General features: G+C 34.3%; 3 protein-coding genes, 1 long non-coding RNA gene and 1 pseudogene across 4 annotated transcripts; 3 read left to right on the forward strand and 2 right to left on the reverse strand.

The window, feature by feature from the left end:
* Positions 1-350: 350 nt before the first annotated feature.
* LOC108663945 (protein ECERIFERUM 1-like) lies at positions 351-2,804 on the forward strand. Its single transcript, XM_018129865.1, has 8 exons — positions 351-438; positions 570-793; positions 875-1,107; positions 1,213-1,432; positions 1,692-2,061; positions 2,142-2,249; positions 2,339-2,635; positions 2,709-2,804. The coding sequence occupies exons 1-8, from the start codon at positions 379-381 to the stop codon at positions 2,787-2,789; spliced, it is 1,593 nt and encodes a 530-aa protein (XP_017985354.1). The 5' UTR covers positions 351-378; the 3' UTR covers positions 2,790-2,804.
* A 10,089-nt stretch (positions 2,805-12,893) lies between these two features.
* On the forward strand, positions 12,894-16,302 carry LOC108663946 (protein ECERIFERUM 1-like). Its single transcript, XM_018129866.1, has 10 exons — positions 12,894-13,013; positions 13,119-13,345; positions 13,438-13,670; positions 13,754-13,973; positions 14,065-14,443; positions 14,550-14,657; positions 14,749-14,949; positions 15,552-15,647; positions 15,739-15,912; positions 16,008-16,302. The coding sequence occupies exons 1-10, from the start codon at positions 12,954-12,956 to the stop codon at positions 16,170-16,172; spliced, it is 1,863 nt and encodes a 620-aa protein (XP_017985355.1). The 5' UTR covers positions 12,894-12,953; the 3' UTR covers positions 16,173-16,302.
* Positions 14,951-15,545, reverse strand: LOC108663947. Its single transcript, XR_001930040.1, has 2 exons — positions 15,348-15,545; positions 14,951-15,212 (listed from the first exon to the last, which is right to left on the reverse strand). It is a non-coding gene; the product is annotated as an uncharacterized LOC108663947 (long non-coding RNA).
* Positions 16,303-16,472: 170 nt separating the features above from the next.
* LOC18607123 lies at positions 16,473-18,052 on the reverse strand (annotated as a pseudogene).
* Positions 18,053-20,340: 2,288 nt separating this feature from the next.
* Positions 20,341-23,574, forward strand: LOC18607121 (protein ECERIFERUM 1). The gene is made up of 10 exons (XM_007041124.2): positions 20,341-20,403; positions 20,509-20,735; positions 20,827-21,059; positions 21,143-21,362; positions 21,452-21,830; positions 21,932-22,039; positions 22,131-22,331; positions 22,939-23,034; positions 23,126-23,299; positions 23,392-23,574. Exons 1-10 carry the CDS (start codon positions 20,344-20,346, stop codon positions 23,554-23,556), a joined length of 1,863 nt encoding a protein of 620 aa, XP_007041186.2. The 5' UTR covers positions 20,341-20,343; the 3' UTR covers positions 23,557-23,574.
* The last annotated feature ends 319 nt before the right edge of the window (positions 23,575-23,893 follow it).

Below are 23,893 nucleotides of genomic sequence, written 5' to 3' on the forward strand. Positions count from 1 at the left end.
CCTAACCGCATGAAAAATGGGCCCAAAAAATCTGATTTTCGTGCTAATATATCTTTAATTAATTTATACTTCAAATCTTCAATAATATTTTTGATATATATTTATGTTTGGTCATAACCACTTACCAATTTTGGGTTCAATTTGTAAGGGTGTTAACTAATTCATACAATTTCATAAAAAATCAGACATATGATAAATGTTAATTAAATGATTTAACGAAATCTGATCGATATAATTTTATTTTTTAATGAAATCTTATCGATATAATTTTGTAAAAGTAAATATAAATAATTCTCGATGGTCTATAAAATGATTGGGTATTCTAGACAACAAAAGATACAGAAGAAGAAACGGTAGAGGAGAGAGAGATCATTAAACATGGCTACGAAACCTGGGATTCTCACTAACTGGCCATGGGAATCACTTGGGAACTTCAAGGTATCCAGGCTTCATTTCTCTACAATATTATTTATTGCATGAGTTAAGATTAATTCATTCAATTTTTCATTTTCCTTTGGGTTGGAAATATTGATGATTTTTCACACCGTTTTTGCATGTTTGGGTAATAGTACGTGATCTTGGCCCCGTGGGTGGTTCACAGCGCTTATTCATGGGCGACGAAAGCAGGAAACGAGAGGGGCCTTGCCAACTTCCTCATATTCCCATTTCTCTTGACAAGAATCCTTCACAACCAACTATGGATTTCTTATTCCCGTTACCGAACTGCCAAAGGAAACAACAGGATCATTGATAAGGGCATCGACTTCGAGCAAGTTGACAGAGAAAGCAACTGGTCAATCTCTATACTCCATTGTTGTCTGATTGCCTCTGATCTCGACACTAACATGCTGAAAATGATGGATATGTTTGGCAGGGATGATCAGATCATATTAAGTGGAATTATACTCTACTTGGGAAATATGAGACTGCCAGAAGCATCTCACTTTCCCATATGGAGATCAGATGGAGTTATAATCACAATTCTACTTCATACGGGTCCTGTCGAGTTCCTTTATTATTGGCTCCACAGGGCATTGCACCACCATTACCTCTACTCTCGCTACCACTCCCATCACCATTCTTCTATAGTGACCGAACCCATTACTTGTAAGTTGCAGAACTATGCAATCATCATTAATTTTCCATATGATTTCGAGTATACATATTCTTTCATTTGATTAATGCGTCTGCAATTTTTTTTTTCCTTGGCAGCGGTAATTCACCCATTTGCAGAAATAATCTCCTACTTTCTGCTCTTTATGATACCAATGTTGACAACGGTATCGATGGGAACAGCTTCCATCGTATCATTATTTGGTTACATATCTTATATTGATTTCATGAATAACATGGGACATTGTAACTTTGAATTCACCCCGAAATGGGTTTTCTCAATTTTTCCTCTAGTCAAGTATTTCATGTACACTCCTTCGTAAGTATTTGATTAACTTTTTCATTCTTTTTAAATTCGTAATTGTGTCTAATTTTTTCTACTGCAAAAACATGATTTTTCAATTATCACATTATTTTTCTGATAATTTTGAACCAAATTTTGACATTTATTTATAAAATGTCAAGTTATTGTATATATTCGAATGTTTGATTATTTATTTTTATATCAGATGTTGAGAGCTTCTATTATCTTGATATTAATAAAAAAATTTTTGACCGATTACAAAAACAATATGCAGATTTCATTCTCTCCATCACACTCAATTCCGAACCAATTACTCCCTTTTTATGCCGTTTTATGATTATATTTACGGAACAATGGACAAGTCCGCCGATGCTCTGTATGAAGCTTCGTTAAAAAGGCAAGAAGAATCACCCGACGTTGTACATTTAACACATTTGACCACACCAGATTCCCTCTTTCATCTTCGTCTAGGACTCGCTTCCTTGGCCTCCAAGCCCCACCAGGCTCCCACCATGGTCATGTGGCCCGTCACGTTTTGGTCTGTGTTGTTGACTTGGATTTACGGCCATGCCTTCGTTTCAGAGAGGAACACCTTCGAGAAACTCAAACTACAATCTTGGGTGGTACCAAGAAACAATATGCAAGTAATAATTAACCAAAGCATACATTTCTCTCTCCATATTTTTTTCATTAATTAATATGCATATATTGAATCTTTTCACAGTATCTTTCTCGAGGACAAAGAGGGAAAATCAATAAGTTAATTGAAGAAGCTATATCAGAGGCAGATAGGAAGGGAGCTAAGGTGCTGAGTTTAGGGCTTTTGAACCAGGCATGTTTCTTCTCTGTGTCTAGCTATAATTTCCAAATTATTCATTTTCATAAGGCTTTCCATTTAATCAATGTCAGTTAAATATGCAGGATGAAGAGCTTAACGGGAATGCAGAGCTCTATATCCAAAGGCACCCTAAGCTTAAAATCAAGATCGTGGATGGAAGCAGTTTGGCGGCGGCTGTGGTGGTGAACAGCATTCCTGAAGAAACAAGGCAAGTAGTTCTGAGGGGCAAGCTTTCTAAGGTTGCTTATGCCATAGCCCTGGCTTTGTGCCAAAAGGGTGTCAAGGTTGCTGCATTGAACGATGATGAATATAAGAAGCTGTTAGAGCACGTAGACAAGTTTGGAGACAATTTGGTTCTTACAGAAAGATATGATCACAAGGTAAACATGTGTTGCTTGTTTGCTAAGGAAATTATGTTGAAATATTCAATGTTTTCACTTTTATACTTTGAAGATATGGTTGGTGGGAGATGGGTTGACCCAGGAAGAACAGTTGAAGGCATCCCAAGGAACAATATTCATTCCATTTTCTTAATTCCCACCAAGGAAAGTTCGCGAAGATTGCTACTACCACAGTACTCCGGCCATGGTGGCTCCTAAATCTCTTGAGAACATGCACTCATGTGAGGTTAGTGCTGGGATTCATTCTTATCTTAAGATGCAAGATTAATTTCAATAAATTAATTTTTCTTTCTTAATTAAAATGATACAGAATTGGTTGCCAAGAATGGTAATGAGTGCATGGCGAGTAGCAGGGATAGTTCATGGTTTGGAAGGATGGGATGTTCACGAGTGCGGTCACACCATTTTTGGGATTGAGAAAGTTTGGGAGGCCACTCTTCAACATGGGTTTCGTCCTTTGTCAATCCTTGCTTAGAGCCTCGAGGAATAAATATCAATATATCATCTATATTCAGATGATAACTAATAAGATATTTGGAATAATCTTTGTATTTTGTAATTTATCGTAATGTCTTTGAAATTGATATTAAGTGGCATAATGCTTGAAAAAACTTTTTACATTATTAAAAAAAATTCAAATAAGCTTTTGATTAAGCCCTTGTAGTGTTATTTTGGGTCAAATAAGTACTTATGAATAATAATTGACTAATTATTATCAGTCAAAATATAATTTGTTATTTTATATCCATGTAACAGTGATATAATGGGTCAAAAATACCATAAGATTATACTATCATGTCATATTGGTATGTCACATCATCATTTATAATATGTCCTGTCAACAACTTGATATAAAATGATAAGTAATATTTTAATTAATAACAATTAGTCAATCTTTAATTAGGATCCATTAAAATAAAAATACGAGTGCTTAATTGAATAAAATAAAAAAATAAAAATTTATCTAAATTTTTTAAAATAACTTAAGAGTTTTTTTGGATATTATATCATTATAAATTCTCAATAGATTAATACTTTTCATGATATTATAAGTTGTATTTTGTTAGAATATATTTAGATAAGTAAATTACTGTATTGATTCTCTTAGGAGGTTGGGTGTCGACAGAAATGACATTTGTGAGATAATGTTGATTCAGAATCTTTTTCCTTGTTCGAGGAAGGACTTATGAAATCCACCGTGAAGGTTTGGATGAGAACTTTGGAGATTGGCAAGAGTTGAATATATATTTTTTGATTCTTTTGATACTAGGTTGGGTGTTTCTTTTTTTCACTGCTCTCTTGTTTCTTCCTGGTTCTTGTTTTCACTGCTAGTTATGTTTTGAATTTGTAATTGGACTTTTTTCTTCACCATCTCACAAAAATCAGCCATTAAAATGCACCGAAATCAGCCAAACGAATCCCGGTTCGAAAATGAGTCTCAAATTCTGTATCTAAGTCATAAATTAAGCTTTCCTGCATTAAATGCCCATGCACCCAAAGCTTCTCATTCTCCCCACATGGAGCATAGACATTATCATCTGAAAAATGGAACATAGCGTAATGACCCAAATTCAAATACTGGTCCACTTGGTTTCACTATACGACCCTTAAAAGTTCAGGTCTAAGTTCCTAGTAGTGATAGACTCCACTCAAATCCTTGATCTACCGGTAAAGCCCTTTTCCAACCTGATCTGCCGGATGATAGTGCAATGACCCAACCCAAATCAAACCAAGACTCCTGATTCGCATAACACCTATATGTTCCATAAAAGTTTGTCGCAAGAGTAGAAGATGCAGGTCTTATATTTGCATTAAAGGTGTTCATGGTTTTTGCCATGTAAATAATGGTGGCTGGGTATATGCTTTTGTGGAGCTAAGATGAGGCTGGGTATAGGCTTAAAGGTTGCCAGACAGTCTGTCATGGTAGTTTGGAAATTCTCCATGGAATTTTTTGGAGGTGGTTTGGAGCTAATTTTGGAAATGATGCTCTTGCAAAATGAATAGGTTGCTTCCTAGGAGGGGGTACCAGTGAGGATAAAATCAAATTTTGATCTGTTTTTGGGTGAATTTTTGCAGCGTCCCGTGTTCTGGCCTACAAAGTTTCAACACTTCTGCAGCAAATTAAGGAACAGAGCTCATAGGTAGTGAACTGCAAGTATTGTAATACTTTGATGTTACGTGTTTAACAGATGTTTTATTTAAGTATTATGGTGTATGTAGTTAATTATAGGAGACTGGAATGGGGCTGTAGATGGATGATCAGTCTGCCAAGGGGGTGTTAGGTATACACGGTTATGACCCTTAAAAGTTTAAATTTTAATTGTTAATAATAATGAACTTAAGTTGTTATATAAATCTTAATTATTATATTCATATCAAATGTGAGATGTGAAATATCACAATTTCACTCTCTCAAATTTTTTATGTTTTCATCAAAATCACATATCATATCTACGGACTTAATATTTCATTGGAGTAATGTAAAAGCTCATATTAGATTGGTGTAAACTCTGATATTATTTGTAACGACTCAAATTTAATCACTGACTTAGTAATTTTTTGAACATAAATCATATGATCATGCTTGACAAAAAAAAATAATATAATTTTTAAAAATTTAAATTTAAATTACTAGAAATGATGAATTTAAATTATTATATAAATTTTAATAATTATATTCATATAAGATGCAATATGAAATGTGAGGTATCACATAGATTGAGCTTGAGTTGCTCTGAAGTGTTTTGCTGTTGCTGCTGTTATTGCAGCAGAGGAGAGTCATGTGCTCAGCTTTGTTTGCCTGCACCGGTTCTCTGACAGCATTTAAACTTTTCCACTAAGCATTAAGTGCTCATTTATTAGGACCAACCATAGCAATCACGTGAAGCCTCCCAACCAAAAATAATTGCAACCGAATTCATAAATGATGAGTAAAGAGTGGGTCACCATTTACCTGCACCTCACCTGAGTTCAGCTGGTCAGGGGTGGACCTACATTAAGACAAATTGTGTCACATGACACCATTTAAGTAACTAAAATTTTCCTTGTTATGTTATTTAAGTTAAAGTTTAATATAATCAATGATATTAATTAATAAATTTATTAAATTTTTTATAATTTTATAACGAATAGAGTCAAAACCTCCAAATGAAAGTAAATTTATTAAAGTGTAATTTATATACTAATATTTAAATATAACATAAAAAATAAAATATTTTTCTTTTATAATTTAAATATCAATATTTTTTAAATTATTATTATTTTAATCATAACATTATTAAAAATTTTTTCTAAATTCGTCCATGCCGATGACGGTACCCCTTACCGGACAAATGGTCGTAAATTTCATCCTCCTCACAACCATTTAATACAAGGTTTATTTTTTTTCATCGTTTTATTTTTTACGATTTATCAAAAACAAAAACAAAAGAAAAAGGCTGACAATCTTGCCAAGCTCATATTTCTTTAGCGTTGAATCTTTTTCTGTAAATTAATTGTCTTTATAATTTATAATCTTTTTCTGTAAATAAATATAATTCTTTGATGAACTTAATAATAAATATTATTAATTTTCTTAAAAAAATAAAAATAATTTTTAATCTCTTTCCAACTCTCTCACCCAATCTCAGCTTCCTTTTTCATCCATTACCAGTCATAGAAAGTTAACTAATTTCTAAAAACAATTCAATGGAAGGAAAATTATGAAAAATTAACAGCTATCAAGTGGTTAAGCAAATTTTGACTTTGATTCTCTTGGTGTCTTTACTAAATAGCTGATAATTCAGATGTAGTATTTAGAGAAAAATGACTTTAGTTCTTTACGTTTATCTTTGAAAATGAATTTCAATTAGTTTTACTTTCTTTTTTATTTTTAATTTTGGATCAGTTTTTTTTTATTGATTTTTCCGATGACTCTTTTATCTTTTGATTAAACAACAGTATCATGCCTCAGTATAGCAGTTTGATTATGAACGATTACAAACACCAATTTTTCCATTCCAGTTTTGATAGAATTTGAGTTTATTCAAGTTTTAATAGAATTTGAGTTTAATTATAGCAACAATCACTAGATTTAGGTTTCTAATGGACAAAAATGGAGAGAAGAAGATGAGATTAGGTGAGAGAGAGTTGGAGAGAGATAAAAACTTTTTTTATTGTTATTTAAAAAAAAATATTTTTACCTTTCTTAAAAAAATAAAAAATATTTACTGAATATGATAAAACTAGATCGTCTCCCTTGCCAGTATGGAGACTAGATGGAGTTATAACCACAATTCTTCTTTATTGGGTCCAATTAATAAACATGATTCAATATTTTTTAAATAATAATTAGAATAATTACAAGAATTAGTCTTTTTTATCATTCTAATGAACCTCATAAATTTTCTTTGACAGCGGTTATTCATCCATTTGCAGAAATAATTGTGTACTACCTGCTCTTTTCTATACCAATCATGGCAATGGTTTTAAAGGGAACAGCTTCCATCATAGCATTGTTTGGTTACAAAGTTTACATTGATTTCATGAATAAGATGGGCCATTGCAACCTTGAACTTATTTCAGTATGAGTTTTCTCAATCTTTCTTCCTCTCAAGTATCTCAGGTATACCTCCTCGTGAGTGTTATATTATATATATATATATATATATATATATATATATATATATATATATACAATTTGCTTTCCCGTTCTTAATTTTGATTTTTTCCTCTTAACAGATAGTATTTTTATGGTATTTGTTCATCGTCTTGCTTCAATATAGAAAGATTTTTTAACATTAATTAATCGTAATATTTACATGACACATGGTAGATTTCACTCTCCCCATCACACTTAATTTCGGACCAATTACTCCCTTTTCATGTCGTTTTATCATTACATTTATGGAACTGTGGACAAATCTTCATATGATTTGTACGAAACTTCACTAAAATGGCAAGAAGAGTCGCCTAATGTTGTACATCTCAGGCATCCGACCACGGCAAATCCCATCTACCATCTCCAGCTGGGATTTGCCTCCTCGACCTCTCAGTCTGAGCGCCAAGCTGAATCCTACCTAAAAGCTTCGTGGCCGATGAAAACTTGGTATGTGTTCTTGGCTCGCATTTCTGGTCATGCGTTTGTATTAGAGGAACACTTTCCAGAAACTCAAACTTGAAGTTTGGGTGGTACCAAAATTCAATAAGCAAGTAATGGTTTTTCTTTTTTTTTTTTCAGTCAAATAGAAAATTTAATAATATCAAATAATTAACTGTAAATTAGGAATCTTAATACATAAACTATCAAACAGTTTACATTAAATTACAAAAGCATCCCATTCTTAACATGGGTTTGCCGAGAAGAGTGATGAGTGCATGGCGAGTGGCTGGGATCGTTCATGCTTCGGACGGATGGAACCTTCACGAGTGCGGTCACACCATTTTAAGCGTCGAGAAAGCTCGGCAGGCTGCTTTCCAACATGGGTTTCTTTGTCGCTGTTTGCTGTTAATTAACCAGCCTTTAATTCTTATATAATATTATTTCTTTGTAATATTTTAAAAAAAACTAATTATTCCAATCAATAAGTACTATTATATGGGAAATTAATAAGATATAAAGATTTAGGGGATAAAATTAATTCTAAGAATTATGAAAACTTTTTTCTCCCTTTTTACAAGCAAATTTATGTGTTTGTATGAAATATAACTAGTGTTTTTTCGTTGTTCATTATTAATTTGTCTTACATTTATTATTTGACGATACATTATCAGATTAGATAGAATGATATAACTCATAAATATATCAAAAATCATGACCATGTCAGACAATAAATATCGCCCAATTTAATATTTTCTTATTTTTCTGATTTTAAAATATAACTAATTAATTATAGCATTGTAGTACTGTACATTCTAAAATGTCCCTAATCTAAAAATAGGTTAAAACACTATATATTGGACTTGGCTCCTTCCTTTGCGTAATCCTAGGCCTGGCAATTGGGTTTGGGCTTAATCAGATAATTACTATGCCTATGATGCTCACATAATAAACAAAGGCATAACATTTAAAAAAGCTTTTATATTATTTAAAAAAATTCAAATAAATTCTTCATATTTTTATTACATTTAATTAAATCCTTAAGCTTTTATTTTGAGTCAAATCAATTTTTTTATTTTTATTTTAAGTCAAATAATTATTTATAACTAATGATTGATTTAATTAAAATATCATTTATCATTTTTTATTGCGTAATACTAATGTGACATATTAATATATCAGAATTGATGGTGATGTAACATGCTGAGATATTATAATTGATGATAACGTGATATGATAATTTGACATGATAATATGATTATGTGACATTTTTTACTCTCTACATTAACGCCATATTAGTGCTATGTGGATATAAAATGACAAGTGACATTTTAATTAAAGCCAATTAGTGAATCATCAGTTATTTGATCTAAAATAATAATATCGAGACTTGATTAAATCTAACAAAAAGACCTACATTCGTATGAGGTTCTCCCTTATTTTTGATATGAAATGAAGATTAATTTTCAAAAAACAAAAAAAAACTACATAATCTAACAAAGTCTTAACCATATAAACCAAATCACATGATAGATTTTACCCGCAACAACATTTTACTAACCACATAGAGTATCAAAATTTGATCCCAACAATATCGTACTAAGCCAAACATAATAAATATTACCCACAACAACCTAACCACATGGTCTAACAAAATCCAATCCATACAACAAAGAGTTAAACACAATAAATGTCACCTACAACAATATTTTCCTAACCATAAGATGTAACGAAATCCATCCATATAAAACTTGATAAAAATTTAAAAGCGCATGTATGTCACTCGCGACAACATTTTCCTAACTAGATGATCTAACAACATTTTTTGTTATCAAGAGATGTAAATATTAAGAAAAACTAAATATGAATATATAGAAGAATGAAACTTTCATTCTCCATATTTTATAAATAAAATAAAATTTAAAAGTCATCACCATTTTTTACTTCCCAACTACATAATTTAATAAAATTTGATATGTACAATTTCCTAGAAGGTCAGGATAGATGTCACTATTGTAACATGTGGGTCCGGGAACCCGACCGCCAGACGCAGGTGAAAATTAAATCGTTTAGGAGTGGTCACCAATCTTTTTTTCTATAGGTGTGATTGGTCACCTATTAACCCGATTCTAATTGACGAAGTCCTAAATTAATTTTAGGTCCGTCGAAAGAACAAGAACTGATCCACGTTTTTTAGAGATGGGTTCGGGAGTGCGGTTACACACGGAGAAGGGTTAGCACCTCCGTAGCGCCCGTTCCATGAACGGTACCATTTAATCTTAAGTTATCCTATTATAGCCTACTTTTGATTTAATCCATACTTATTAACTAAATTTTTTATTAAATTGACTGACTGAGTCTTTTATTTGGTTTTTTTTTATTTGGTTTTACGTATGCACATGATGCAAGTGTAAAATGATGTCATGACTTGCTTATTTTAAATAATGAAGTCGGTAATCTTTTATTGGAAAATCATTCGAAGACCATCCCAACATTTTGGTGAAGTCTCGAAATTTTTCTCACCTAGAGATATCTCCGGAAGAACTCGTCTCTACAAGCTCCTCGGGGAAATCCCATCATCGGGATTCCCGCACCATTTGCAAGATAAATGTGGCGTGCTATGACAGGATAAAATGCTGATGTCTACATGCACGCGTTTATTGAATTAGGTGGTTCATAATTCACTCAACTATGTATTTAATAATTTATCATTTTGTTTATATGTTTATTATTATCTATTTTTTTTCATGAATTATTTATTTATTTTTATATATTTTTTGCTTTCTACTTAAATCCATATCCTTTAATTAACGTTTTTTTCATTAATATTTTACTTGATTATATAGCTTATCAAATAATTAATTAATTTATTTTCTTTAACGATTAAATTAACTTTATTTAGTAATATTTATTTAAACTAATTAACTAATATAAGTTCAAATACGATATTATGTAAATCTATTATTTTTTAATATATATGTCATTTTTTTAACAACGATTATTTGACTTAACAGGTATTGGAGTTTAGAGTTCGAATTTATCTCGACGCTTCGTAAAAATTCATCTCGAACTTCGTGCCTAAAAAATATTCACTCGAAAGAGGCAACTCTTTGCCCCTTTTTTAAGCAGAATTCTATTATTGGGTTGCGTGGGTAGTTCTAACGAGTAGGTAAAGGGGGACCTAAAGCCCCGATTTATAATGGGTGGCATAAGTAGTTCTCACGAGTAGGTAAAATGGGACCTGAAGCCCCGATTCATATGATGGCGTAGGTAATTCCCACAAGTAAGTGATGATATCTGAGAAAGTAAGCCTAAGGGCTATACTAAACCTACCTAAGGATGATGCTCACTTGTGGATTTTTATTATACAATGCATGGCATTAATACTTGAAATTTACTATTAAATGGTAAGTGAAATTTACATATTCATTGTTAATCAGTTATTTCACATTTTTGTTTGAGACTCTTCATTCTACACTTGCCATTGGATTTATAGTTGATCGGATATCGAAGTTGAAAGAATTTGCTAGTATCTAAAATACAATCGTTTTCATATATGTTTGCTTGTGATTTATTATTTTTAAGACTTGTAAGGTATATAAAACAAAATCTCTCAGTTTAATAGAGTTTGTTTTCTACGCTTACTCTTGGTTTTATAAATATCCCATCTTTATGTTTGTTTTCCCTCATCGCCTGCTAACGGGGTCGATGATGATCACTGAGTCTATGAGACTCACACCCCTTTTATTTTCTCTTTTTCAGGCAGAGATCAGCCTAGCGCATACTCATCGACGTGTTTAGTCTACTTAGAATAGGTAAAGGTATCTCTTAGCTCGCTCTAAGTCGCTCCACTGTTTAGAGTTGTGTTAGAACGAAATTTGCTAGATGTTGACAAAATGTTGTTAACTTATAAACATGAATTGTTATTATTTTGAATGGAGTAGATAGTAATTTAATTATTAATATTCACTTACGCTCGTGATTATATATATTTAATGAATCTAGCGGAAGTCTTAAATGAGGCTTATTCGGGACTTAGCAAAAAATTCCTTGAAAGTCTCGGACGCCGGTGGTGACCAAGGGGGTCGTTACATTAACAATGTGGGATGTTGAAACTTTATGAAATACACTATTTTTCAAACACAAATGTCAAGGCAAAACTAGACATTGCCATCGGGGAATGACCAAAGAATCCTTTTTATTTTCTTTTTAAGAAAAAAAAGTATTTAAACTCAACTCTTTAGGTACAAACATATATATATGTTATTAAGTTAGATATTTAAATACAAAAAGAGACTTTTATTTCTCCTCGATCAATCCTAAAGTGTAAGAAAGGAGTGTAGAGTTTAGGGGGAGAAAACGTTAAGGATTGGAATTGTCTCTCCCATCTCTTTGAACTTCAACTAAATTAGTTGGGAAGAATAAACAAACTAATGAGGGTATTCATCAAAGTCTTCCACACACAATTTGCTTTGAGATAATTGTGATGGTTAAGAGGAAAAGAGAAACTAAAATCAAAGGTCTGGTTTCGTGACGTTGTTGCTGTTTGTTTTTTATTTTTCGAAACAATAAAATGCAAAAAGCATGATTATATATAAAAATGAATAAAATTTCTAAGGATTGTATGCATGATTTCTATTCCTTTATAAATAAGGAAATACATGATTTTCTATAATTAGTATATTGTATTTTAATTATTTATTTATTTTAAATCAATTACGGTATTACTTTTACTTTATACCCATTTTTTAAAAATTATAGCAAGAAGTAAGTAACAAAAGCATCAATCAAACGGAGAAATCAAGCTTCGATCCATCTTTTTGGATTTGGAATTTGTATATAGAGCTGGCAGAATAAGAATTTGGGTTGTTGATGCAAGAGCACAAGAATGGGTAGACAAATTGAATGCTTTGTTGATGCAAGAGCACAAGAATAGGTAGACAAATTGAATGCTTTCTCTTCCTTGAAGCACCGCATGAAACATGAGGAAAGTATGGTAGAATATTGGGGGTTGCAAGGGGTTCGTGTTTTTTTCCAGCTCTGAAAACGTTTTCCTGTATTTCATTGCCTCATTTAACATAAACATATCCCCAACTAACCTTGTGAAGCTTTTCCGGAACGTGCTAATTGTGCTCTGCCACCACGTAGTGTATTGCTTTATAAAGTGCTGCCTTGGGGCCGGGGTGGAGATCAGACTGCCATAGGAAGCTGCAGAGGAATATGGCAACCAAACCAGGAGTTCTCACTGACTGGCCATGGAAACATCTTGGGAACTTCAAGGTCCTTGAGATTATCTCCATGTTTATTTACATTTGTTAAAGTGTGATTGGAATTGTATATTATATTTACTGATCACTGCTAGGACGCATTGTTTGCACGGTGCAGTATGCTATCTTGACTCCATGGGTGATTCACAGCACTTACTCTTTGTTGATGAGTAAAGGGGAAAAAGAGGCAAACCTTACCTACCACCTCATATTCCCATTTCTTATGACAAGAGTCCTTCACAATCAGATATGGATTTCTGTTTCTCGTTACCGAACTGCCAAAGGAAAAAACAGGATCGTTGACAAGGGCATCGACTTTGAGCAAGTTGACAGAGAAAGCAACTGGTATTAGTCAGTAATTAGCTCTAGCTAATAGCTATTGTTATTCTTCTCTTTCGATTTGGGCCTGATATTCTGAAATGATGGATGGTTGGCAGGGATGACCAGATCATTTTAAACGGAATTCTACTCTACTTGACAAATATGATAATGCCAGGAGCATCTCACTTGCCCCTATGGAGATCAGATGGATTTATAATCGTAATTCTACTCCATACGGGTCCTGTGGAGTTCCTGTACTATTGGTTGCACAGGGCACTGCACCATCACTTCCTCTACTCTCGTTACCACTCCCATCACCATTCCTCCATTGCCACTGAGCCCATTACCTGTAAGCTACAACTCTAATCCATGTCATGGTATTCATGAATTCCAACGCAAGACAAATCAGTTATACATGGTTCTTTTTTGCAGCGGTCATCCACCCATTTGCCGAAGAAGTTGCATACTTCTTGCTCTTTGCAATACCTTTAATGACAGTGATGTTTACTGGAACAGCTTCCATTGCAGCAATATTTATTTACATAACTTACATTGACCTCATGAACAATATGGGACACTGCAACTTCGAACTGGTTCCAAAGTGGGTCTTCTCGACCTTCCCCCCTCTCAAGTTTCTCATGTACACCCCCTCGTAAGTTTTACCATTTGATCATATACATACCTAAATTACCTGAATTAAAACTGTTCTTTTCAGTAGCATGATCACTGAATTATTTTTCCAGGTATCACTCTTTGCATCATACTCAGTTTCGGACCAATTACTCGCTATTCATGCCCATGTACGATTACTTATACGGTACAGTGGACAAGTCCTCGGATGATTTGTACGAGACTTCACTGAAAAGGCAGGAAGAGTCACCAGACATCGTACACCTGACGCATCTAACCACGACAGACTCCATCTACCATTTGCGGCTAGGCTTTGCTTCCTTGGCCTCCAAGCCCTACGCTTTCAAGTGGTACTTCACCAGAGCGATGTGGCCTGTGTCATGTTGGTCTGCTGTCTTCACTTGGTTCTATGGCCATACATTTGTTTCAGAGAGCAACACCTTCAATAACCTCAAACTGCAATCTTGGGTGGTTCCAAGATACACCATGCACGTAATAAAAAACAATATCATGTTTCTCTCCTTCCTTTTACCCCTCTATATCTTTTTCTTTCAGATTGGTGTACTTACCAATTTGATTTACATGATCGTTTTCCCAGTACCTCTTGCAAAGGGAGAAAAAAGATCTCAATTACTTAATCGAAGAGGCTTTGCTAGAAGCTGATAGCAAGGGAGCTAAGGTGGTGAGCTTCGGCCTTCTGAACCAGGCATGCTTATGCTTCCCCAATCATCATTCCCTCCTCCAATTACTACTTTAATTTCATACTCCTTCAAACTAAATCAATGTTAATTATGCAGCATGAAGAGCTTAATGGGAATGGAGAGCTCTATATCCAGAGGCACCCTCAGCTTAGAATCAGGCTGGTGGATGGGAGCAGTTTAGCTGCGGCTGTGGTGGTGAACAGCATTCCCCAAGAAACAACCCAAGTTCTCCTGACAGGCAGGATTTCTAAAGTTGGTTATGCCATAGCCCTTGCTTTATGCCAGAAAGGTGTCCAGGTACTTCAAATTTTTATTTTTTATTTTTTTGAAAATTAAAAGATTTCATTTCTGAATCAGGGAAAGCACCCAGGTGATTACAGAAACAGCACTTGATTTTAAGATGTTATGCCCAAACCAGCATATCATCTCGAATCAGGTTTGTCAATCAACAAAAATCAAACCCTTACAAACATCCCCTGACCTCTGTGTACAATTAAGCAAAATCAATCAACCAAAACAAACACAGTGCAAGGGTTTCCATGCATGGTTCCCTGTTCCACCTGATCATTCAAATACAAAACCAGAAATATGCACTCAACATCATGATTCAATAACTCAAAAGCATCTGAACTTAACTCAACATGTAAGATCAGTTCTTCACATAAGGTTCAGCAAGCGAGAAAACACCAACAAACCTGGCCTTAATCTCTCTGAAGAGCCATAAAAAGTAGGGCCTGCGGAGCTGTTCACACCATGTCGTCTGACTCCATCATTTGCTAAACATTCGCGTGCTTGGTTTTTTTTTTTACTCTAAAACTGCTCATTAACACATCAAGATTGCCCTGGTTCGGCCATGAGATAAACTCACAAAGTACAATTTAATTTTGACGATGAGGCAGGTGGCTGCAATGAATGAGGATGAATACCAGAAGTTACAGCACAGTGACTGCCAGTTTGGTAAAAACTTGGTTCTTGCAGAAAACTACGACCAAAAGGTAAATTTTATGAAAAAATTGGTCCCAAGCCCCCAACTCCTAATCTCATTTATGGAATCAGGAGAGGTTATAATTAGCAAACTTTGAGCAGATATGGTTGGTGGGGGAGGGATTGACAGACAAAGAACAGCTCAAGGCAACAAAAGGGACAGTGTTTGTTCCCTTCACGCAATTCCCACCAAAGAAACTGCTCAAGGACTGCTACTACCACACTACTCCTGCCATGGTGGCTCCAAAATCTCTTGATAACATTCACTCTTGCGAGGTTAGCATATACATGTACAGGTCTATTTTCCCCTATTTAGTTGATTTTTTTTTTATTTTAATTTGGCACATGATAAACAATAAAAATGATGACAGAATTGGTTGGCAAGAAGGGTGATGAGTGCATGGCGGGTGGCTGGGATCGTTCATGGTCTGGAAGGATGGAACGTCCATGAATGTGGTCAAACAATGTTTAGCATGGACAAAGTTTGGGAGGCCACTCTCCTCCATGGGTTTTGCCCTTTGTCACTCTCTATCTAATTATAGGCCCCTGTCTCACAGAAGAACAATAAGACATCTCTACACGCACAAGGCTTTTATGTTTCGTAAAATTTATCATCAATAAATTGGACTTTATATTTATAAAGTTCACACTATTTCTATTCATATACACACACGTATGCATGCATATATATGTAATTTTTTTAAATAAATAATATTTCTTATTTTTCATAAACTTTAAACTTAATTATGAAAAACGTCAGAAATTAAATTTAGACATAATGCAACACATAAAATGCTAAACTCCTTTTTTGGGCTTTAACACAAATTCCTTTAATATATAAAAAAACAAGTTGTAGAACAAAAATAGGCACATTCCGAATCCACATTCAGACATCTGGCAAGAAACTTGAGTGTAATGATATCTAAATCGAACTCAAAAATGAGACAAGAGGAACAAAGGTTTTTATGGTTACCATTCGGTCTATCTGAATCCTGAAATAGTGAAACACACACAACTTTACCAAAAGACCGAAAGGCAATAAATAGCAATAGTAAACATAAAGCTTAAGAGATAATTTTATCACTTGAAGCACTTGGCATCCAAAAGAGGCTCTCCCTCGAATGGCTCGCAGTCTTCAATCATCTAACTGACACGTTCCTTCTGGGCTTCGGCTGAGATGTCAACTTTCTTCCACTCGTAGAGTTCCACGTCATAGCACTCATCGAGGACAAATTGCGGGATCTCTTGCCCACGGAAAAACAATAGTCCCTTTACTTTGAATGGGGGCTCAGAGCCGATCACGAGCATCTTCCCAAATGCATACTTGCGTGCCAAATCCATTCGCTGCAGGAATCCCCCTACCTAGTTCATGGTGACAAATGAGACTGTATTCTCTTCATTGTACTTGTTGTCGCAGAACCAGAGTGAGTATCCCTCTGGATCATACACGTCCCAGAATTCTGTAATAAACAGGGAATAAGTAAACGAAACACGGTACAAAAGATCTTCATTGAGATGATAGAATTATAACGGAAACAACAAGGATACCTTTAATTGCAACCTCACGGAAGTTGGTCTCTGTATTAGAGTAAGGCCTCTTCCACTCATCCAGTATCATCTTACTTGGAGGCAGCAAATCAAGAGGATTCTTTGGTTTGGGCTTTGGTACCTCTTCCTCCTCAGCAGCCTCTGCCTTAGCTGGTTTCTCAACCTCCGTTTTGTGTTCTTTCTTTGGTTCATTCTTGGCCTTTGGTTTAGTTTCTTTTGGCTGGGCGACAGGCTTCTTTGAGGGAACAGGTGGCACAGACTCTGCTTGCTTCACTTCACCAAGAATCTTCTTGAAATTTGGTTGATTAACCATGGTCCAGAAGTACCTCTCAACATGAGGGAACTCGGAAGTAGAAATGGCCTAGTATGTACTTTGGAAACCCTTAAGCATGGTGTTGACAAGGTTTCGATGTTTCAGCATGGTTGTATCTCTCAGGTTTTGGTGGCTCAAGTTATTTTGCATCTCTTTTATTCCAAGCTTTTCGATTTTGTCATACACTTTGTTTAGCTTGTGTGGTTCATGTCTACTAGCAAGAGTGTACTGCCTTCACTTATATATGCTGGTGGTTTTTGTAGATATCATGCAGTGCTTGTAAATATTGCTGCTTTATGCTGTTTATAATGCAATCTATATCTTGGCCGAGAAAAAATATGGGTTATGAGTCACTCCCATTTAATTATGTTATTAAATCAGAAAAAAAAAATAGTAGTTATATGGAATTCATCATTTTTAAAGCTACATGCTTGCCAAGGTAAATTACTTGTATATATCTATATAAGCCAGTTCACATGGTAGATTTTAGCAACAACAACATTTTCTAAACCACATAGTGTATTGAAATTTGATCATAAATATTACCAACAGCATCCTATCCACATGGTCTAATTAAATCCAATCGATACCACTAAAAGCTAAACACAATAAATGTCACCCACAACAATATTTTCGAAACGAAATTCGATCCATATATAATTTTGTATAAATTCAAATGCACATGCATGTCACCCACGACAACATTTTCCTAACTAAATGGTCTAACAAAAATTTTCATTATTAAGAGATATAAATATTAAGAATTTGGCTCCCCTCCATTATATTTTGTTTATTAGTTTTCAATGATTGTTTTACTCGTGTGGAAATGATATCTTTAGTCTATATGTCTGTCTGTTTTTTTTTTTCTATTTATTTCTTGAAGAGATTATATTTTCTATTTATCTTTCAAAGAATTTTTGTTGGCATTTGTCAAGAAAATTCAATTTGTGTACGTTTTTCCGTGATCCTTCGATCCTGTCATTCCACTCTCACTAACAACCGTCCAGGCCAGTGCCAGCTCAAGGGTAAAGCCACCAAAACGGTGGCTTTAGGCCCCAAATTTTTATAGACTTCTAATTTTATAATAATAGTATAATTAATTATATTAAAAACATATAAAAATTAAGATAATTAATAAAATATCTATCTATTCTCTTAGACTTAATAAATATCTATTTTATCCCTTTTTCACATTTCTATTAATTCTCAACTATTTGACTCATTTCTCATGTAAAAGTTAAGATGATTAACAAAATAACATATTTTTTAACTTCTCTAATTATGTGGGTAATAAATCTAAATTTTTTATCACTTCCCAATCTCTACAATACTATTAATTCTCAATTATTTTTATTATTTCCAATCAACTAACATTAATAAGTATTTAATAATCTACAACATTTTTTTCTTAACTATTTCTTCTATTCTCAATCAATTAATGTATTTAATTATCTCCAATAGCTATTTTTTATATATAAAATCAATTATTTTTTTCAATTTATAATATCCAACTTTGAATTTTTTTTCTTATTTGCTTTTTCTTTTTTTAACTTCAATTTTCTTTCAAAGAATATGCAAAAAGTCTATTGTACTATTATTTTTATAAAACCTCGAGCCTCATTTACTGTTTATAATAAACATTTAACAATTAGATACTATTATTCTAATATTTACAAATTTGTTTACTTTAATTTAGAGTTTATATTTTATTGTCATATTTTCTCTATTTTATATGATAATTGATTTATTGAATTAGAAATTTAATAAAATTTTAATAAATTTTTTTTGTTAATTTCAATAAAAAAATCTCATTTAAATATTTAGTTTTAGGTCTTTGAAGTTATTAAGCCACCCCTAGTCAAGGCAAAGCTAGGCATTGCCACGGGGAATGATCGTAGGATTCTTTTTATTTTTTTAAAAAATTTTGATTTAAGATTTNTTCTTTTTTATTTTTTTTAAAAAAATTTTTTTTTTTTTTTTTTTTTTTTTTTTATATATATATATATATACTATATATATATAATATATATATATTGAGTTAAATATTTAAATACATAAACAGATTTTTATTTCTTCTCAATCAATGTAGGTTTAGGGGAGAAAACGTTAAGGATTAGAATTGTGTCTCTCGTCTCTTTCAACTTCAACTAAATTAGTTGGGAAAAATAAACAAATTAAAGAGGGTATTCATCAAAGTCTTCCTCACACGAGTTTCATGGTGCTTTTGTTGTTGTTTTTTTCTTTTTTGAAAAAATAAAATACAAAAAGCGTGGTTAGATATAAAAATAAATAAAATTTTGAAGGATTGTATGCATGATTTCTATTCTTTTATAGATAAAGAAATACATAATTCTCTATAATTAGAATATTATATTTTAATTATTTATTCATTTTAAATCAATTACGGTGTTACTTTTACTTTATACTCATTTTTCAAAAACTATAAAGCATAAAGTAAGTAACAAAAGCATAATCAAACGAAGAAATCAAGCTTTGATCCATCTTTTTGGATTTGGAATTTGTATATGGAGCTGGCAGAATAAGACTTGGGGTTGTTGATGCAAGAGCACAAGAATGGGTCGGCAAATTGAATGCTTTTCCTTCCTTGAAGCACCGCATGCAACATGTATGGTAGAATATTGGGGGTTGCAAGGGTTCATGTATTTTCCAGCTCTGAAAACGTTTTCCTGTATGTCATTTTTCTCATTTGACTTACAACACTTCAAACTCTTAATTTCTGGTAGTTTCGATGGGACTGTGCCAACTGCCACCAAGTAGTGTATTTCTTTATAAAGTGCTGGCCTAGGGGGTGGGGATCAGACTGCCACGGCAAGCTGCAAAGAAATATGGCAACCAAACCAGGAGTTCTCACTGACTGGCCTTGGAAACCTCTTGGGAACTTCAAGGTCCTTGATTTGATCTCCATGTTTATTTACATTTGTTAAAGTGTGATTGGAATTGTATATTATATTTACTGATCACTGCTAGGACGCATTGTTTGCATGGTGCAGTATGCTATCTTGACTCCATGGGTGATTCACAGCACTTACTCTTTGGTGATGAGTAAAGGGGAAAAGGAGGCAGACCTTGGCTACTTACTCATATTCCCATTTCTTATGACAAGAGTCCTTCACAATCAGATATGGATTTCTCTTTCTCGTTACCGAACTGCCAAAGGAAAAAACAGGATCGTTGACAAGGGCATCGACTTTGAGCAAGTTGACAGAGAAAGCAACTGGTATTAGTCAGTAATTAGCTCTAGCTAATAGCTATGTTATTCTTCTCTTTCGATTTGGGCCTGATATTCTGAAATGATGGATGGTTGGCAGGGATGACCAGATCATTTTAAACGGAATTCTGTTCTACTTGGCAAATATGATAATGCCAGGAGCATCTCACTTGCCCCTATGGAGATCAGATGGATTTATAATCGTAATTCTACTCCATATGGGTCCTGTGGAGTTCCTGTACTATTGGTTGCACAGGGCACTGCACCATCATTTCCTCTACTCTCGTTACCATTCCCATCACCATTCCTCCATTGCCACAGAGCCCATTACCTGTAAGCTACAACTCTAATCCATGTCATGGTACTAATGAATTCCAACGCAAGACAAATCAGTTATACATGGTTCTTTTTTGCAGCGGTCATCCACCCATTTGCCGAAGAAGTTGCATACTTCTTGCTCTTTGCAATACCCTTAATGACAATGGTGTTTACCGGAACGGCTTCCATTGCAGCAATATCTGGTTACCTAACTTACACTGACTTCATGAACAATATGGGACACTGCAACTTCGAACTGGTTCCAAAGTGGGTCTTCTCGACCTTCCCCCCTCTCAAGTTTCTCATGTACACCCCCTCGTAAGTTTTACCATTTGATCATATATACCTAAATTACCTGAATTAAAACTGTTCTTTTCTGTAGCATGATCACTGAATTATTTTTCCAGGTATCACTCTTTGCACCATATTCAGTTTCGGACCAATTACTCGCTATTCATGCCCATGTACGATTACTTATACGGTACTGTGGACAAGTCCTCGGATGATTTGTACGAGACTTCACTGAAAAGGCAGGAAGAGTCACCAGACATCGTAAACCTGACGCATCTAACCTCGACAGACTCCATCTACCATTTGCGCCTCGGCTTTGCTTCCTTGGCCTCCAAGCCCTACGCTTTCAAGTGGTACTTCACCATGGCGATGTGGCCTCTGTCATGTTGGTCTGGTGTCCTTATTTGGTTCTATGGCCGTACATTTGTTTCAGAGAGCAACACCTTCAATAACCTCAAACTGCAATCTTGGGTGGTTCCAAGATACACCATGCACGTAAAAACAATATTATGTTTCTCCCCTTCCTTTACCCCACTATATCTTTTTCTTTCAGATTGGTATACTTATCAATTTGATTTAAATGATCGTTTTCCCAGTACCTCTTGCAACGGAAGCAAAAAGATCTCAATTACTTAATCGAAGAGGCTTTGCTAGAAGCTGATAGCAAGGGAGCTAAGGTGGTGAGCTTAGGCCTTCTGAACCAGGCATGTTTATGCTTCCCCAATCATCATTCCCTCCTCCAATTACTACTTTAATTTCATACTCCTTCCAACTAATTCAATGTTAATTACGCAGCATGAAGAGCTTAATGGGAATGGAGAGCTCTATATCCAGAGGCACCCTCAGCTTAGAATCAAGCTGGTGGATGGGAGCAGTTTAGCTGCGGCTGTGGTGATGAACAGCATTCCCAAAGAAACAACCCAAGTTCTCCTGACAGGCAGGATTTCTAAAGTTGGTTATGCCATAGCCCTTGCTTTATGCCAGAAAGGTGTCCAGGTACTTCAAATTTTTATTTTTTATTTTTTTGAAAATTAAAAGATTTCATTTCTGAAACAGGGAAAGCACCCTGGTGATTACAGAAACAGCACTTGATTTTAAGATGTTCTGCCTAAACCAGCATATCATCTCGAATCAGGTTTGCCAATCAACAAAAACTCAAACCCTTACAAACATCCCCTGACGTCTATGTACAATTAAGCAAAATCAATCAACCAAAACAAACACAAACACAGTGCATGAGTTTCCATGTATGGTTGCCTGTTCCACCAGATCATTCAAAGACAAAACCAGAAATATGCACTCAACATCATGATTCAATAACTCAAAAGCATCTGAACTTAACTCGACATGTAAGATCAGTTCTTCACATCAGGTTCAGCATGCGAGAAAACACCATCAAACCTGGCCTTAATCTCTCTGAAGAGCAATAAAAAGTAGGGCATGCAGAGCTGTTCAAACCATGTCGTCTGACTCCATCATTTGCTAAACATTCGGCTGCTTGGTTTTTTTTTCCTCTAAAACTGCTCATTAACACAGAAAGATTGCCCTGGTTCGGCCATGAGAGAAACTCACAAAGTACAGATTAATTTTGATGATGAGGCAGGTGGCTGCAATGAATGAGGATGAATACCAGAAGTTACAACACAGTGGCTGCCAGTTTGGTAAAAACTTGGTTCTTGCAGAAAACTATGACCAAAAGGTAAATTTGATGAAAAATTTGGTCCCAAGCCCCCAACTCCTAATCTCATTCATAGAATCAGGACAGGTTATAATTTGGAAACTTTGGGCAGATATGGTTGGTGGGGGAAGGATTGACAGACAAAGAGCAGCTCAGGGCAACAAAAGGGACAGTGTTTATTCCCTTCACGCAATTCCCACCAAAGAAACTGCTCAAGGACTGCTACTACCACACTACTCCTGCCCTGGTGGCTCCAAAATCTCTTGACAACATTCACTCTTGCGAGGTTAGCATATATATGTACACGTCTATTTTCTCCTATTTAGTTGATTTTTTTATTTTAATTTGGCACATGATAAACAAAAAAAATGATGACAGAATTGGTTGGCAAGAAGGGTGATGAGTGCATGGCGGGTGGCTGGGATCGTTCATGGTCTGGAAGGATGGAACGTCCATGAATGTGGTCAAACCATGTTTAGCATGGACAAAGTTTGGGAGGCCACTCTCCGCCATGGGTTTTGCCCTTTGTCACTCTCTATCTAATGATGGCCCATTGTCTCACAGAAGAACAATAAGAAATCTCTGCCCCCACAAGGCTTTTATGTTTCGTAAAATTTACCAGCAATAAATTGGACTTTATATTTATAAAGTTCATACTATTTCTATTCATATACACACGTATGCATGCATATATATGTAATTTTTTTAAATAAATAATATTTCTTATNCACAAGGCTTTTATGTTTCGTAAAATTTACCAGCAATAAATTGGACTTTATATTTATAAAGTTCATACTATTTCTATTCATATACACACGTATGCATGCATATATATGTAATTTTTTTAAATAAATAATATTTCTTATTTTTCGTAAACTTT

Source organism: Theobroma cacao, unplaced genomic scaffold (assembly GCF_000208745.1).
Source record: "Theobroma cacao cultivar B97-61/B2 unplaced genomic scaffold, Criollo_cocoa_genome_V2, whole genome shotgun sequence".
Taxonomy (NCBI): domain Eukaryota; kingdom Viridiplantae; phylum Streptophyta; class Magnoliopsida; order Malvales; family Malvaceae; genus Theobroma; species Theobroma cacao.

Coding starts and splice junctions, on each gene's coding strand:
- LOC108663946 (XM_018129866.1), top strand. CDS start 12,954: ATGGCAACCAAACCAGGAGTTCTCACTGACTGGCCATGGAAACATCTT. Junction 13,014..13,118: donor AACATCTTGGGAACTTCAAG/GTCCTTGAGATT, acceptor TGCACGGTGCAG/TATGCTATCTTGACTCCATG. Junction 13,346..13,437: donor GTTGACAGAGAAAGCAACTG/GTATTAGTCAGT, acceptor GATGGTTGGCAG/GGATGACCAGATCATTTTAA.
- LOC18607121 (XM_007041124.2), top strand. CDS start 20,344: ATGGCAACCAAACCAGGAGTTCTCACTGACTGGCCTTGGAAACCTCTT. Junction 20,736..20,826: donor GTTGACAGAGAAAGCAACTG/GTATTAGTCAGT, acceptor GATGGTTGGCAG/GGATGACCAGATCATTTTAA. Junction 22,040..22,130: donor GCTTAGGCCTTCTGAACCAG/GCATGTTTATGC, acceptor TTAATTACGCAG/CATGAAGAGCTTAATGGGAA.
- LOC108663945 (XM_018129865.1), top strand. CDS start 379: ATGGCTACGAAACCTGGGATTCTCACTAACTGGCCATGGGAATCACTT. Junction 439..569: donor AATCACTTGGGAACTTCAAG/GTATCCAGGCTT, acceptor TTTGGGTAATAG/TACGTGATCTTGGCCCCGTG. Junction 1,433..1,691: donor TATTTCATGTACACTCCTTC/GTAAGTATTTGA, acceptor AACAATATGCAG/ATTTCATTCTCTCCATCACA.